The sequence below is a fragment of the Rhinopithecus roxellana genome, chromosome 18, assembly GCF_007565055.1.
Source record: "Rhinopithecus roxellana isolate Shanxi Qingling chromosome 18, ASM756505v1, whole genome shotgun sequence".
Classification (NCBI taxonomy): Eukaryota; Metazoa; Chordata; class Mammalia; order Primates; family Cercopithecidae; genus Rhinopithecus; species Rhinopithecus roxellana.
Window position 1 is genome coordinate 93579645 of NC_044566.1, and position 15340 is coordinate 93594984.

The window sequence follows — 15340 nt, forward strand, 5'->3', positions numbered from 1 at the left end:
AAACATTATTCTCATTTTCTGCATTCTCTCCTATCTCCTTTGAGTCTTAATCTTCTGAATCACCTATCTCCTTGTCGTGCTAGCTGCTCTTCTCAGGACCTTGCCCTATTCTCATATCTTTCTTAAAAGGCATGTCATGGAGAATCATAGCAGAGTTTAAGATTTATATGTTAAAGTTTCATGTAAGTATAGAATAACATTGTTACTTTCATTAGCCTTTCTACCCAGAAGCTCAAATTCTTCAAGGACAGTTCTTTATTTCCTTCCTATGTTCTAAACTGATAGCTTGGAGCTCATCATCTCAAAAACATGGTAACTGTTTCTCTTTAGATACACTTTCTCAATTTGTCCATGACCAAATTAATTTACTTTGTGCTGTCTTATAATAACTTGAAGAGGGCTTCTGAAAATATATTTCCATTAGCTTTACATTATGCTACATATGGAGATTTGTACCACTGGCAAATTAAAACATTTCATGTGCATTCTCTTTTCTAAATTTAAAACCGAAATCAGCCTCAAGCACCAGTCCTGGAAATCTCCACTGTCAGCACTCCCAATGGATTTCTCTCTCACTCCACCTCACTCAGCCCTTAAGCCAACCCACGCCACATTTCCTTTACATTTCATTTTAACCTTTAAAAAACAATCTTGTCAAAACTTTAGAAATCAAATTCATTGGCTCCTTCTAAAACTACAGCAAATCTTCCAGTAATTCTAGAAACCAGGAAAACTTCTTTTCCAGAAACCATGTTAATCTTCTGTTTATGTAACTTGGTGTCTTTTAAACCAATTACTATCACTCTTACTCCATTTTAGCACATAGCCCAAGGGGGGTTTTCAAACCCTTTCCTCCCTTATTTTCTTATCTGCATTTATTAGTTTTTAATCCATCTACGTTTGTCATTTCATCTAATATCTAATACCCATTAAATTTACCTTATCTGTCAACCCTTCCTGATCCGATGAAGCAGCTTCCAAATCTCCTTCTTAGAAAGAATGTATCATCAGAAGGCTGGGTTCACTTCAAATCCTAGGTCTACTCTTACTAAGCACTCTGGGGCAAGTAATAATTTTGAATATAGGAACTGAATGATGTAATAATAAAACAGAAAATAGTACACGCAGAAGCTCGTCCATAATTGGCACATAATAACTATAACAAATAAACACAGCAGCTGTAATCTATTATCTTAAAGAAACTGGCCATTCCTGAGTCTGAATAAAGGTTTATCAGTATAAGGGTTTCTGTGAAAGGCTCTTCCTTCCTCTCGTCTCCCATTCATCCAAGTAGTGCAAGTAGGCTATTCCAGTGTTTTTCAAGAACACTAAGACAGACAGCCTTCTGAACCTTGTTAATGCCTATCCATTATTCTTGTCTTCTTCACTAGTCTAGGGAAAAGGAAGACAATAATTGCCATGCACAATTCTGATAGTAGCCTTAAGAACTAGGGATTCCTTGCTTCTTGAACACAAGGAAACGAGTTAAAAAGCTGGACTGCAGAAACAAAGTAGGTAAACTCAACTGCCGCTACCATAACTTTTTATTTCTGTTGACTTTATTCCTCTACATTTCTTCCTTCTTGTCTCTTCTGACACTCTTCCACACTACTTTTGTAAGAAAGTCTATCACAGATATCAACACTAAATTACGGACCTATTTTTGATGTTCGGCAAAGTAATTGAACACAGCTTGAATATTCATTGCATCTTGGCATTCACAGCACTTTCATTCTTCCTTTTCTAAATTGTGAGAATCTGAAATTTTAAGAATTGTCATCTCACACGTGCTGAGGAATGTGAAGTCAATTAAAATTAAAGTCAACCATAACACAGAACATAGAAGAGAGTCATTTACAATAAATTTGTAAATATGCTACATTTGCAGTAACTCTAAATATCAACTCTTGCAGCAAGACAAAGAAATTTCAAAAGTATCGTAAGAATGAGAACCTCCTAATATAGCAGTGGAGCAAATGTTAAAAATTGGAAGAAAGGAAATGAGACTGCCGGGAGTTTATATGGTTTAAGAAAGGGCTTCAAGCTGAACCATGTGAAAGTATGCCACAGATGTCATGACATTCACCCCTATAAATACACAGATAAGACAAGTATGAAAAAATGTAAACGACTTGATTCTAGGTGGTCGAGGTGAGTAAAAGGTGATCATTACATTACTCTTAACTTTTTTGAATTTTGAAAATTGTCACAATTAAAAGCTGGAAAAAGGGCTTTAAAGTTGAGAGTAGACCTTAGTCTCACTGTAAAGCAACAGAAGCCAAATGAAAACAGTAAGAAATAAAGATAAAAAAGTAAAATTTAGGGTGGAAAAATGTTCCAGGAACAGGAAAAATTATCTCAGAAGAAGCCAATTTATTAAATAGGAAAAAATAGTAGAATTTGCAATATACTTGAAAACCAAAGAACATTCACAACAACAGATCCTGAAAACCATGAAAAACTCAATCAGCCAACACATGTATTTAATGCCCACAAAGTCCTATACTAGACATTTTGGATGATAAAATACAAATTCATGAACGCTTGCCTTCAAAGAAGTTATAATCCAGATGGAAACACAAGGCATGTGATAAGTTTGAATATCTGTCCTTGTCTAAATCTTATGTCAAATTGTATTCTCCAGTGTTGGAGGTGGAGTTTGCTGGGAGGTGACTGGATCATGAGGGTGGATTCCTAATGAATGGTTTAGCACCATCCCTCTGGGTGTTATCCTCCTGATAATGAGTTATTGTGAGATCTGGTTGTGTGTAAAGTGTAGCACCACCCCCACTCTCTCGCTCACTGTAACCATATGACACGGCCACTCCTGCGTCATCTTCTGCCTTGAGTAAAAGCTCCCTGAGGCCCCCCCAGAAGCAGAGAGATGTCAGTGCATGCTTGTATAGCCTGCAGAATCCTGAGCCAATTAAACCTCTTTCCTTTATAAATTACCCAGTCTCAGTATTTCTTTATAGCAATGCAAGAATGGCCTAATAAAGAAAATTGGTGCCGAGGATGGGGTGTTGCTATAAAGATACCTGAAAATGTGGAACTGGTTCTAGAACTGGGAAACAGGCAGAGTTTGGAGGGCTCAAAAGAAGATAGAAAGATGAGGCAAAGTTTGGAACTTCTTAGAGACTGTTTAAATGATTGTGACCAAAACGTTGACAGTGATATGGACAGTAAAGTCAGGCTGCTGAGGTCTGAGATGAAAATGAGGAACTTACTGGGAACTTGAACAAAGGTCACACGTGTTATATCTTAGCAAAGAGCTTGACTGCATTCTATTAATGCCCGAGGGATCTGGGGAACTCTGCACTAAAGAGTGACAACCTAGTATATCTGGCAGAAGAAACTTTTATGCAGCAAAGTGTTCAAGAGGTAACCTGGCTGCTTCTAACAGCCTACCTTAGCCGAAGGGTCAAATAAATGATTTAAAGCTGGAATTTATATTTAAATAGGAAGCAGAGCATAAACATTCAGAAAATTTGAAGCCTAACCATGTGGCAAAGAAAAAAAAAGTTTTTTTCTGGAGAGAAATTCAAGTAGGCTGTGGAGTAACCATGTGCTAGAGATATCTGCATAACTAAAAGGGGGCCAAGTGCTAATATCCAAGACTACAGGGAAAAGGCTTCAAAGGCATTTCAGAGACCTTTGCAGCAGCCCCTCCCACAACAGGCCCAGAGGCCCAGGAAGACTGAATGGGTTCATAGTCAGACCCAGGGCCCCACTGCCCTGTGCAGCCTTGGGATCCCAGCATCCAGGTCACTCCAGCTCCAGCTGTGGCTCAAAGAGTCCGAGGTACAGCTCGGGCTGCCATTTACAGAATACAAGCCATAAGTCTTGGGGGCTTCCATGTGCTGTTAAGCCTGTGGGCACACAGAGTTCAAGAGTAAAGAATGCTTGGCAGCCTCTGCCTAGATTTCAGAGGATGAGAAAACCTGGGTGCCCAGGCAGAAGCCTGATGCAGGGATGGAGGCCCCACAAAGCACCTTTAGTAGGGCAGTGTGGAGGGGAAATGTGGTGTTGGAGCCCCATTCAGAGTAGCCGCCAGGGTACTGCCTAGTGGAGCTGTGAGAAGGGGGACATTGTCCTCCAGACTCCAGAATAGTAGATTCATTGGCAGCTTACACTCTGAGACTGGAAAAGCTACAGGCACTCAACAACCTGTAAGGGCAGCTGTGGGGGTTGAACCCTGTAAAACTACAATGGTGGAGCTGCCCAAGGCCTGGGAATATTTACCCAGTGCCTATACCCACTTTGTGTCTTGGAAGTAAGTAACTTGTTTTTGCTTTTTTATTTTACAGGCTCATAGGTAGAAGGGACTTTCCTTGTCTCAAATGAGACTTGGGCTTGGGACTTTTGAATTAATGCTGGAGTGAGTTACGATTTTGGGGGACTATTAGGAAGGCATGATTGTATTTTGCAATATAAGAAGGGCATGAGATTTGAGTATTTTTCCCCACTCAAATCTTATGTCAAACTGTAATCCCCAATGCTGCAGGTAGGGCCTGGTGGGAGGTGACTAGATCATGGGGGTAGACTTCTAATGAATGGATTAGCACCATTCCCTTGGTGCTGTCCTCGTGATGGTGAGTTCTTATGAGATCTGCTTGTAAAGTGTGGCATCTCGCCCAACAAAACACCCTCTTCCACTCCTGCTTTGACCATGTGACATGCCTGCTCCTGCTTCACCTTCTGCCATGAGTAAAAACTTCCTGAGGCTCCCCTTAGAAGCCGAGGGATGTCCGTGCCATGCTTGTACAGCCTGCAGAACTGTGGGCCAATTAAACCTCTTTTCTTTATAAATTACCCAGTCTCAGCTACTGAATCTCTGTGTGGTGTGTGTGTGTGTTTTGTTGGATTGCCTTTTTAAACAGTGTCTCGCTCTGTCACACAAGCTGGAGTGCAGTGGCACAATCATGGCTCACTGCAGCTCCCTAGACCTCCTGGGTTCATGTAATCCTCCTGTGGGCAGCAAGCCACCCAGGTGCCCAGGCAAAAAAAGACTGAGGGCATGAGCTGTTTCAGTATAATAAAATATATAAAATAACAAGAGTTCTACTAGATATAGATCATACATATGATTATATATGAATATCATTAATCATTAGTTTGCAGCAATTACTCTTTACTCCAATATTACAATAATCCTCGCTCTACAATCATAACCTAGGAAAAGCCAGGCCATACAGAGACAGGAGCTGAAGGGACATAGTGAAAAGTGACAAGACAAGAGTGAGAGCCTTCTGTTATGCCCAGGCAGGGCCACCAGAGGGCTCCTTGGTCTAGCGGTAACACCAGTGTCTGGGAAGACGCAGTTACCAAGCAGACTGTGGTCTAGCGGTAGCGTCAGTGCCAAGGAAAAACACCCACTACTTAGCAGACTGGAAAAGGGAGTCCCCCTTTCCCCTGGGGAGTTTAGAGAAGACGCTACTCCTCCACCTCTTGTGGAAGGCCTGACATCAGACAGCCCCGCCCACAGTTATCCAGAGGCCTGTCTCCCTGTGATGCTGTGCTTCAGAGGTCACACTCCTAGTCTGCTTTCATGTTCCATACTGTACACCTGGCTCTGCCTTCTAGATAGCAGTAGCAAAATTAGTGAAAGTACTAAAAACCTGATATGAAGAAATAATGGCATAGGCTGTGTCCTCTCTCTCTCTCTGTCTCTCCGCCTCAGCTGCCAAACAGGGAAGGGCCCCCTGTCCGGTGGACATGTGACTCACGTGACCTTGTCAATCATTGGAGATGACTCACACTCCTTACCCTGCCCCTTTTGCCTTGTTTCCAGCACAGCCAGGAATTCGGGGCCACTACTGGTCTCTGTGTCTTGGTAGTAGTGGTCCCCCAGGCCCAGCTGTTTTTTATCTTTTTGTCTTTTGTCTTAATTTCTACAATCTCTCATCTCCACACACGGGGAGAAAAACCCACCAACCCTGTGGGGCTGGTCCCTACATTCTCCCACCTCAGCCTCCCAAGTTGCTGGGACTACAGATTCATGCCACCATGCCTGGCTAATTTTTGTATTTTCAGTTGAGATTGGGTGTCATCATGCCCAGGTTGGTCTTGAACTCCTAGGCTCAAGCAATCTGCCCACTATGGCCTCCCAAAGCATTGGGATTACAGGTGAGAAGCACTGCACCTGGCTGACTTTGTTTCCTTATCGTGAAAATAGCATGAGCTATATGAGGGCAATATCTGATTTATTTAAGGTCATTTTCCACTCTAAGCATCTTTATTCACCATCCCAAACAGTTAAGTCCATCTCCTCCCAGGAATTTGCCTTAAATAGAGACAGACAACTCTAGATTATCACTGATGGGACTAGAAAGAGCTTCAAGGGTTACTTGCTTCACATTCACACTTTCAAACTGTCCCCACCTAGGTTATTTCAAGCATGCAAAGTTTTGACAACATGAAACATTTTAAGGAAGTTGCAGAATCCTAAGTCACTTAGAGAAAGCAAGATTGATTACAATCCTGCACTAAGAAATTTTTTATGGAAGTGGTTTTATTTAGAATTCTATAGTTTTCCTTTTTAAATTTCTCTCCCAAAGGTACAATTTTATTTCTAGTCCTAATCTGCCGATTCCATACCTGATCCCAGCTGTGGTCACAACTAGAGTCTATTTTTTTTGTTTTAACAAGGTACCACTCCAGAGGACTATACTTTTTCCCATTTCCTGGTTCCTTTGTTTCTGCTTTTATTCCACCTTATTCTGCTATCATCACATCTGTCCCACCCCACACCTACAATTGGATTTTCAAGGGAGAAAGAAATCTCAGTGAAGAAATGTGACTGTACAAGGATCATGGCAAATGACAAGTCACAAAAGGATTTGAGATATGGAGGCCATAAAAAAGGAAATCTATGGAAGCTTCAACTCCTTAACATTAGAGAAGTCCACAGTGGCGCATTCCTGAAGAAGGGAAGTCTTAACTCAGACACAATAAAAGTCTCAAGAGCAATGCTGGGACTCACAAATGCTTGTTTATGAGCTCTGAGTTATCCAACCAGCAATGCCCAGAAATTGATCTCCTAGATAATTACCTGGGTTATTTCCCCAAAGCCCTGAAAAATAAAATTTCAATTTTAGACTGTATCAACAAAAGAAGTAAATACAAAACCTGACTACTTAAAAATTACATAGACACGTCAAGGCTGCAATGAACTATGACTGCACCACTGCAGTCTAGCCTGGGCAACAGAGCAAGACTCTGTTTCTAAAAAATAAAATAAAATGAAAATTACATGTAGTAGATATAGAGTGTTTTCTGGAACTGTCAAAGTCCAGGGTGATAAGGGGTCAGGGATCCCCAGGGGAGAGGCAAAGAAGAAGAGTGCTCAGAGTAGAAGGCTGTGGCCAAGAGCCTAGGCTTTGGACTCAGTCTTGGGTTTGTTTGCATCCTGGCTTTACTACTTACTAGCTTTGTATACTAGAGACAGCTACTAAATCTTACTGAGCTTCTGTTTCCTCATCTAAATATCATAGGGATGTTATAAAGTTTAGCTAAGGCATATACAAAACACACAAAACGTAGTAAACAGGTTTGAAAAGTGAGAAGAGGAGCAAAAAAATAAAAAATTCACAAATTTCCTCCAAAGCCTTTTATAGTTAATTTTAATGAAAACAGAATGAAACTGTTGGACACATGTAAAGCAGCTACAATTAACTACAAAACTTACTGAGACACCATGGTGACAGAAAACTACAGGAGAGAATAGGGAAGTAAGGGTTTGGGCAGCTGGGCTCTAAGGTTGACAGTGCACAGACCAATCTCTGTAGTGATGTGTGTCTGTGTGTTTGTGTTGGGGGTGTGAGGTGTGGAACGTATGTCTGATTTGTTTCAGATGTTCCAGTTTACACCTTTGGAAGTTCAAGTTTACACCCACCTTGGTGAGGGGCCAAAGGCAGAAAGAGACAATTTTGTTCATAGACTTCTGTTGTTTTCTTCATTCTAACTCTCAGATTGACTATAACAAACAATCACAGTCTTAAAATAATTTTACTTAAAAATTTAATTTCTGAAAGGCAAACTTTCTCAGTTTCACATACCTTTTCAGAGGAAGAAGAAACAATTGTTGGAATGTGTATTTACCATAGTCAAAGTAAGTCCTTCCAGTGCCAGATTTCAGATTTGAAACAGCAACACCCAAACACTAATGAGTTTCCGGAAGCTAAGAATCAATGCTCTTATTCCAGAGAAAACTATGAGAACGTGAAACTAAATATCGATAAATATTTATCACTATACCAATAAATACACATACTAATTATTATTTTTTCTTTAAATACTTCAAAATCTTCAAACTACTTCTATGGTAAAATTAAAACAGGTACATACATATTTATTCTGTGTCTGTTCAGATCAACATTCGGACTACTTCCTTAAATTTGACTCATTCCAATATTTATATACGACTGCTCCCAGAATACAAACACAACTTATAAAATGCTTCTAAAAATAACTACCAAGAAAGGAAAGTATGATTATTTTCTTTTTTATTAAAAAGTTGTTAAACTAATTCATTTAAACATTGTTTTTAACCACTAGGGGGTATGATTGGTCATTTTTCCTTACAGCAAAGGAAAAAAATCTTAATCTTTCATCTGAGAACATAATCTATCCATCAAACAGTAAAAAAGTGGCAGAATTAAAGTTTTGGAGAATACTATTTTTAGTTGTTAGGTCTGAATTCTGGTTGACAATCCAATAATTACTTGAAAGTTAAAAGCAGCAAAGATGAACTGCTCACTATCTCCACCTCTTAGCCATCAGAATGCCACTGGGCACACTAAGATTTGATCTAAAGCTAAAAAGCACAAAGCTAACTGAAATAGCCAAAACTTTTACAAACTAAATTAGAACTGCATATTTTACCCTGGAAGATCTATTCACTTATAATCAGGCCTTTATTCTACTTATTTCAGTCATACAGTGTCCCTTGATGTGAAGAAAGTAAAGCGAATTCTACAGGAAAGGAATACCATAGCTCAATCTTTTATTACTATGGTTTCAAAACCTAACAAAATAAGGCAAATAAAAGAAAAACATTAAAAGACACAGAAACTTCAATAGCAATGAAAGCAAAGCATTTAAAAAGTGTACAGGCTGGGCGTGGTGGCTCATGCCTGTAATCCCAGCACTTTGGGAGGCTGAGGTAGACGAATTACCTGAGAGCTCTGGAGTTCGAGACTAGCATGGCCAATGTGGTGAAACTCCGTCTCCACTAAAAATACAAAAACTAGCCAGGCATAGGGGGTGGCAGGCGCCTGTAATCCCAGTTACTCAGGGGGCTGAGGCAGGAGAATTGCTAGAACTCAGGAGGTGGAGGTTGCAGTGAGCCAAGATCGCGCCACTGCACTCCGGCCTGGGTGATAAGAGCGAAACTCCACCTCAAAAAAAAGAAAAAGTCTTAGGGACCATCAAATTGATATGAAATTGATAAGTAAAAATTAAAATAATGTGGCAAAACAAGGTATTATTTAGTTAAAGGCACTGTAAATCAAACCTATCGTTGTTGAAAGAAATCTGGCAATACTACACGGAACTAAAACACTTCTTATCTTTGCCCAGAATTTTATATTTGGGGATATGCAAATAATTACTGCTAAATACACTGTAGCAGAGCTATTTATAATAGAGAAAAACTGGGCCCAATCTAAATGCCCTACAAGTAAGAATGGTTAGGCAAACCACAGATAGTACAGGAACAAAATGAAATAGTATAGGCTATAAAAAGCAGTAAGAAGGTGCACCACCTCAATATCCAAATGCATGTGCATGTAAAATAAGTTAAAAAAAGGAGGCCATGAAAACATACAGTATCTATGAAGGCTAAGATAATTAATCAGAAGTTACAGCAACATAAATCGAATTTTATGTTCACTGGACTCCTGTTTCTCTGCTAGTAAATTCAACATAAGATAATTTTTAAAGAGAGAAAATTACTAAATCCTCAGGGTTCTTCTGATTCTCTGTCAATTTACATCCTGAGGTAAATGCATGAGAGAAACTTTACAGTACATAAAAACACTCTACTACCTAAATTATATATAAGTTGAAGATATATTTGTTTCATCTCTACACTATCACAACAATGACAAATATTGCACTTTTCCTCTAAGAAATGCAAAATACCTTTCAAGGGGAATATGTCATAATCAAATATGATTATCCCTATTTTACAGATGGAAAAACCGTTGGTAATAGTATCAACGACCTGCCAAATTTATCCAACTTCAGATTCACTAACTTAACAGCATCTTTTGGAAAGAATCGTTTCCACTTCACGACTCTCATTTCTAATTTTTAAAAGAAGTTCCTTCCACTTTTCTGAATAATGTATACAAGACTGTCCTTAACAAATACGAAATGGATGAGAATAAATTATTAATATCCTGATTGAAGTAATACAAATTTCAACTGTTTACTGTTATTTATAGCATCTTCTTTGAAAGGCAAAGAAAAGAAACATTAAAGTTTATTTCAAATTCTCTACACCAGTCAGCCATATCGTAGGAAAAATGCTGAAAGTACACCCTCCTGCTCTGCTAAGAGTTGTTTCCATTGACCAAACGTGAGTGTAGCTGGCGATAAAGATAAAAATCCAAACATTTCAGAAAAATGATCTACTCTGCCTGTTTTATCCCTATACCCATGAAAATTTAAAATCCAAAATGACCCCCAAGATTAACCAAAAAACAACTGTAATACACAACCTAGCCACTTACCAAAGGACCTGTTGAGAAAACAATCATCTAACTGGCAGACCACCTGTAAGTTTCATTTATTCATTTTCGAAGTCCATCTCAAATGTCACTTCTTCCTCTTTTTTTTTTTTCTTGAGACAAAGTCTCGCTCTGTCGCCCAGGCTGGAGTGCAATGGCACAATCTCAGCTTACTGCAACCTCTGCCTCCCGAGTTCAAGCGATTCTCCCTGCCTCAGCCTCCCAAGTAGCTGGGATTACAGATGCCCGCCACCACGCCCAGCTAATTTTTGTATTCTTAGTAGAGATGGGGTTTCACCATATTGGCCAGGCTGGTCTCAAACTCCTGACCTCAGGTCATCCGCCCACCTCGGCCTCCCAAGGAATTACAGGCCTGAGCCACCACGCCTGGCCGTGTCACTTCTTCTATAGAACTTTCCCTAAAGACTCTAGTCCACAGATGTTTCCTCATTTGTGTTTTAGAACACTTTGGACATCATCCTGTATATCAGATTTCAATAATCTGTTAATCTCTTCATAAACTTATATCCCTTACTTTGAGGTTCCTAGAGGGCAGGAAATATATTTTTCATCTTTGAGGCACTAGGAATAGAATATACAACTGCTGTTAAAATTAAAGACCAAATACTAGGCTTTGAAGGTTGGTTACCAAAATATTTAATGGAAAAACCAGTGTACTTGCAAGTCTAGATCTCCCTTCCACTTGGAAGCACAACAAGTCTTTCAGTCAGAATCCTCAAAAAGGAGTAAAAGTTTCTTGCACTGCAAAGTATAAACTTAAGTACTGAAACGTTAACTGCTGACTTGGGTAAACCTTAAATATCCTTATATATTTTTTCAGATACAAGGTTTTGCACAGATGTATAAACATGTCATTCGGGACAGCTGACAACCTAAAAAGAAACTACCAAATGTTATGAAAAATTTAATAGCTTATCTAATGCCCTAAAATAACCTCAAAATTCACAGCTATAGTAAAGCTAGCAGTCATAAAATAAACACTAGCTTTAAAAAAAATCAAACATAATAAATAAGCCTATTTATAGATTGTAAAAGTTTGTTGAACGATTATTTGAATTGTTAAAATCATTAAAGGCTTCAAAGAGATCCTCATCCCCCAAATGTTAAGTTTTAAATAAACTTAACAAAATAGTTGTGTATGAATACTGTAAAGCCCTACACCATATAACCTAAAAGCAGGTTACTTTACTTACGCCTCTTTTACTAGCAATTAAACTGAAAACCTTGGGTGTGAATGTTGTAAGAGATCAAAGTTTTCAAGACTTGCCCTAGGAAAATACCAGATTCTTCCATCATTTGCCCCTTTTAAATGTTTAAAACCATCTAAGAGAAACTAAATAGTGAGATCTCGTATCTTTTTTTGTATATTAATATCTTTTACACTTAAAAGTCAGAAATCAAGTGTCTCAACCATTACAGCAACTCTTTATTAATGCAGTTTGTGCGGTTCTGGGTGTTATACTCCACAAATAAGGAACCAACTTCCAATTGTGATGCGAGATATCAAAGTCCTAGAAAGAACAAGCTCTCCTAACCAACCAGGAGGGTCCAGGAAAATGCAATTCAACAGGAAGCAATGAAGTTAAAAGCTAATAGAAATTGTAACTAGGCTGAGTGTTGCTCACATGCAGGGAGTCGGTCACCCGCTTCCTTAGCGTACATGATACAGGGCTGTGAGCGAACACTCACGCGTGGACCTGCATGCATCCAACTCCAAAGCTCTGAGGCGTGAAGCCCAACTCCAAGGGCGCTCCACACGGTCCCTGTTCCAGGAAAACTGAATACAGCTGCTCGTGCTACTTGGCCCGCAAGACGCAAGGAGAGTGTGAGGCCCACTGAGTCCTCCAGAATCTACCCTTGCAAGGGCTGTTCCAGAGCCCCCCACCCACAGCCCGGCCGACCCCAAAAGCTTCTGGGGAAACTCGACCCCACCCACTGCTACACCCCCTTCCCTCATTCCCACCCGAGGATCAGCTCCCCCGGATAGGGGCGACTTCCCTTTCCGACAGTGTATCAGGGGGCTCGTCAGGCCTCACCCACCTTGCACTCGTCGCTCTTTTTTTCTTCTTCGCAGAAGTTGACGGGCGCCAGGCCAGGCAGGTAGAAAGCGCCACTCCGGCGCGGGCCAGGAGCCGCCCCCAGCAGGAGCAGCAACAGCAGCAACAGCCGCGGCCACCGAGGTGGAGACAACACCGGCAGCCTCGCGCTCATGATAGCTGTTTCGGGGAAAGGGCAATCAAGCCTAGGGGGTGAAGAGGGAAGGAGGGGTGGGGAGGCTCGGAGACCACTACAAGGCCGCAGGAGATAAAAGAGGCCGGCCCCGGGACAGCTAGTTCCGGTTGCGCTAGGAGACACCCTGGGTCCCGCAACAGAAACCGAACCGGACCGCGACAGAGCATGCGCATCGCCGTCTGCACATGCTCAGTGAGAACGGTTGCAGGCACCAGGAGTTGTTTCCGGGAGGGAGCGGGGGCCAAGTCCACTTTCCGGGTTTTCCGCGCGCCAGCTGGGGTGGTTACCAGGAGAGCTGTTCCGGCGCTCACGTTCCAATTACGAATTACAAATTCCGATCCAGAGCTCCCACGCTTGGGGGCCGTGGAGCGCTCGCCAGCCGCTCCCCGTTTGCTGCTGGGTCTTACGAATTTCTCATATCCATCATACGGTTTCTTTATCACACTGTCCGCGGCACGCCAGTCCCTATGACAGAAAGCACCTGCTGATGGAGACGGAGTTGGTGGCGGAGGGGAAAAGTTCGGGAGACACCTGGTTGGGAGCAGGCTAAGGAAACAAATGGGGAGGAATTAGCCACAAATCCTCAAATAGATAGCTACTCAAAGGCATCTTCACGGACAGTTTCCAAGCATTGGATGCAGTGATGCATTCCTGCGTTGGGCGGTGATTGTGTGCACACATCTCTTTAAGGGAGAGTGGAAATGGGGTGGGGAGGAAAATGGGAGTAGAATAGAGGGTAGCGTTGACATTTATTTTCTTCAAAGGAAGACCCGAGCACACCTGAGAGCTCAGTGAAGAAAGTAGTTCTGGCGAATCGGATTAATATGGTATGATCACCCTTTAGCAAGATTCTGTCACTTTTCCCACTGATGATGCTATATGGTGTCCGCTTGTGTATGTGCACACGTGTGTGTGTGTGTGTGTGTTGCATCTTCTGAGTATTTTTCAAGGAGAAACTTTTTAGTGATCTGAAAAAGTCAATTCAGTTGGCCACTAGAGTTCAATCGAAAACTTCGGAAGAGTGCATCATCTTAAAGTACATAAGAGAGAATCACAACCTCCAGCTCAGAATTCAAGAATAGGCAAGCTTGTGAAATAGTAAACTCAGAAAAGTTTAGGGCCGGTGAACTCCTATTTAAAGTTATTGCAGGTGTTTGTACGTTTTTCCCAGGGAAGGTTTATAACTTTCATCAGATTTTCAAAGGGACAAAGGACCCTGCAAATTGATCCATATAGTGGGGTAGCCAAGTTAATCAAGAGAGAACTGGGAATTAGAGAAGAACGTTCATCTTAAGGTTGTTGTGAAGATTAAATGAAAAATGGAGGCGAAGCGCTGAGCACACGGCTTGGCCCAAAGAATGGCACCTTTTTTTTTTTTAAAAAAAAATAACAAAAACTAATCCGGTAGGGCCTGAACAGAAAACTGTGCCTAGGTGGCTTCCCTTTCACGTCCTCTCACTCAAATAAATCAACATATTCGCTGAACTTAGGGCTAGGGAAAAATTAAATATTCTGTATTTGGAAGTCATGGAGATTTCCAATACAACAAAAGGAAGCAGACATTTTCTCCAGATAGGAAAGAGGAGGAAACAAACTAACATTTTTGCTCATTATATTCTTTTTCTAGCACCCCTAAAACTTGACCTTCATTATATGTCACTGCCCTCATCCCAAACACATCCTCTCCCAGTTTTCCAGGAAACGGCATCGCTGCCCATCTCTTCTCAGGCCCCAACCCTGGAGGAGAACCTAAATTTCTCATTTCCTCACTCCCTACCTCCCGTCCTTCAACAAGTCTTGTTGGTTGGGGTGCTAAACTATGGACTAAATTCTTTCAGTACTTTCCATGCCCACAGCTACCACCCTGGTCCAAGCCAAATTCTTAGTTGCCCTGGACTTCTTACTGCAGAAGCCTCTCAGCTTCCACTCTTGGCAAAAACCTTGAAATCTCTTAATACCACTCGTCTGCTTAAACCTCGGCATCCCACATGTACCACTATCAGGAAGGATCACGTTTGTTTGTTTGCTGTCTCAGTCCCCCATTTATATGTAAGTTCCACGGGTAAGTGCCTGCCCCTACATCCCACACCTCTACATCCACAGAGCCTAGAGACCCCAGGCGCGGGGAAAGTACTCCAGGACCATCACCGGCCAGGCCACACGACTGCTGGATCTAAATTTGGAACCGGACTTTCAAAGCTGAAATAAACCTGAGGTTTTCCAGAGGCATTTAACCTCCTTTTACAGCCAAGGATGCGCCTAAGAAAGGGGAGTGACTTCCTGCAGTAACGCAGCCACTCTGGAGACTGAGACCACAACGACTTGGGAGTCTAAAAGTCTGCAACCTTTTCCAC

General features: G+C 41.3%; 1 protein-coding gene across 1 annotated transcript in view; it reads right to left on the reverse strand.

The window, feature by feature from the left end:
* The window catches only part of TM9SF2 (transmembrane 9 superfamily member 2), a 73928-nt gene extending 60730 nt beyond the window's left edge, over positions 1-13198 (reverse strand). The window contains exon 1 of the mRNA XM_010368516.1: positions 12795-13198. Within this exon, the coding sequence (XP_010366818.1) occupies positions 12795-12965 (171 nt within the window). The 5' untranslated portion in view covers positions 12966-13198. The remainder of the gene's footprint in view (positions 1-12794) is intronic.
* Positions 13199-15340: the final 2142 nt, after the last annotated feature.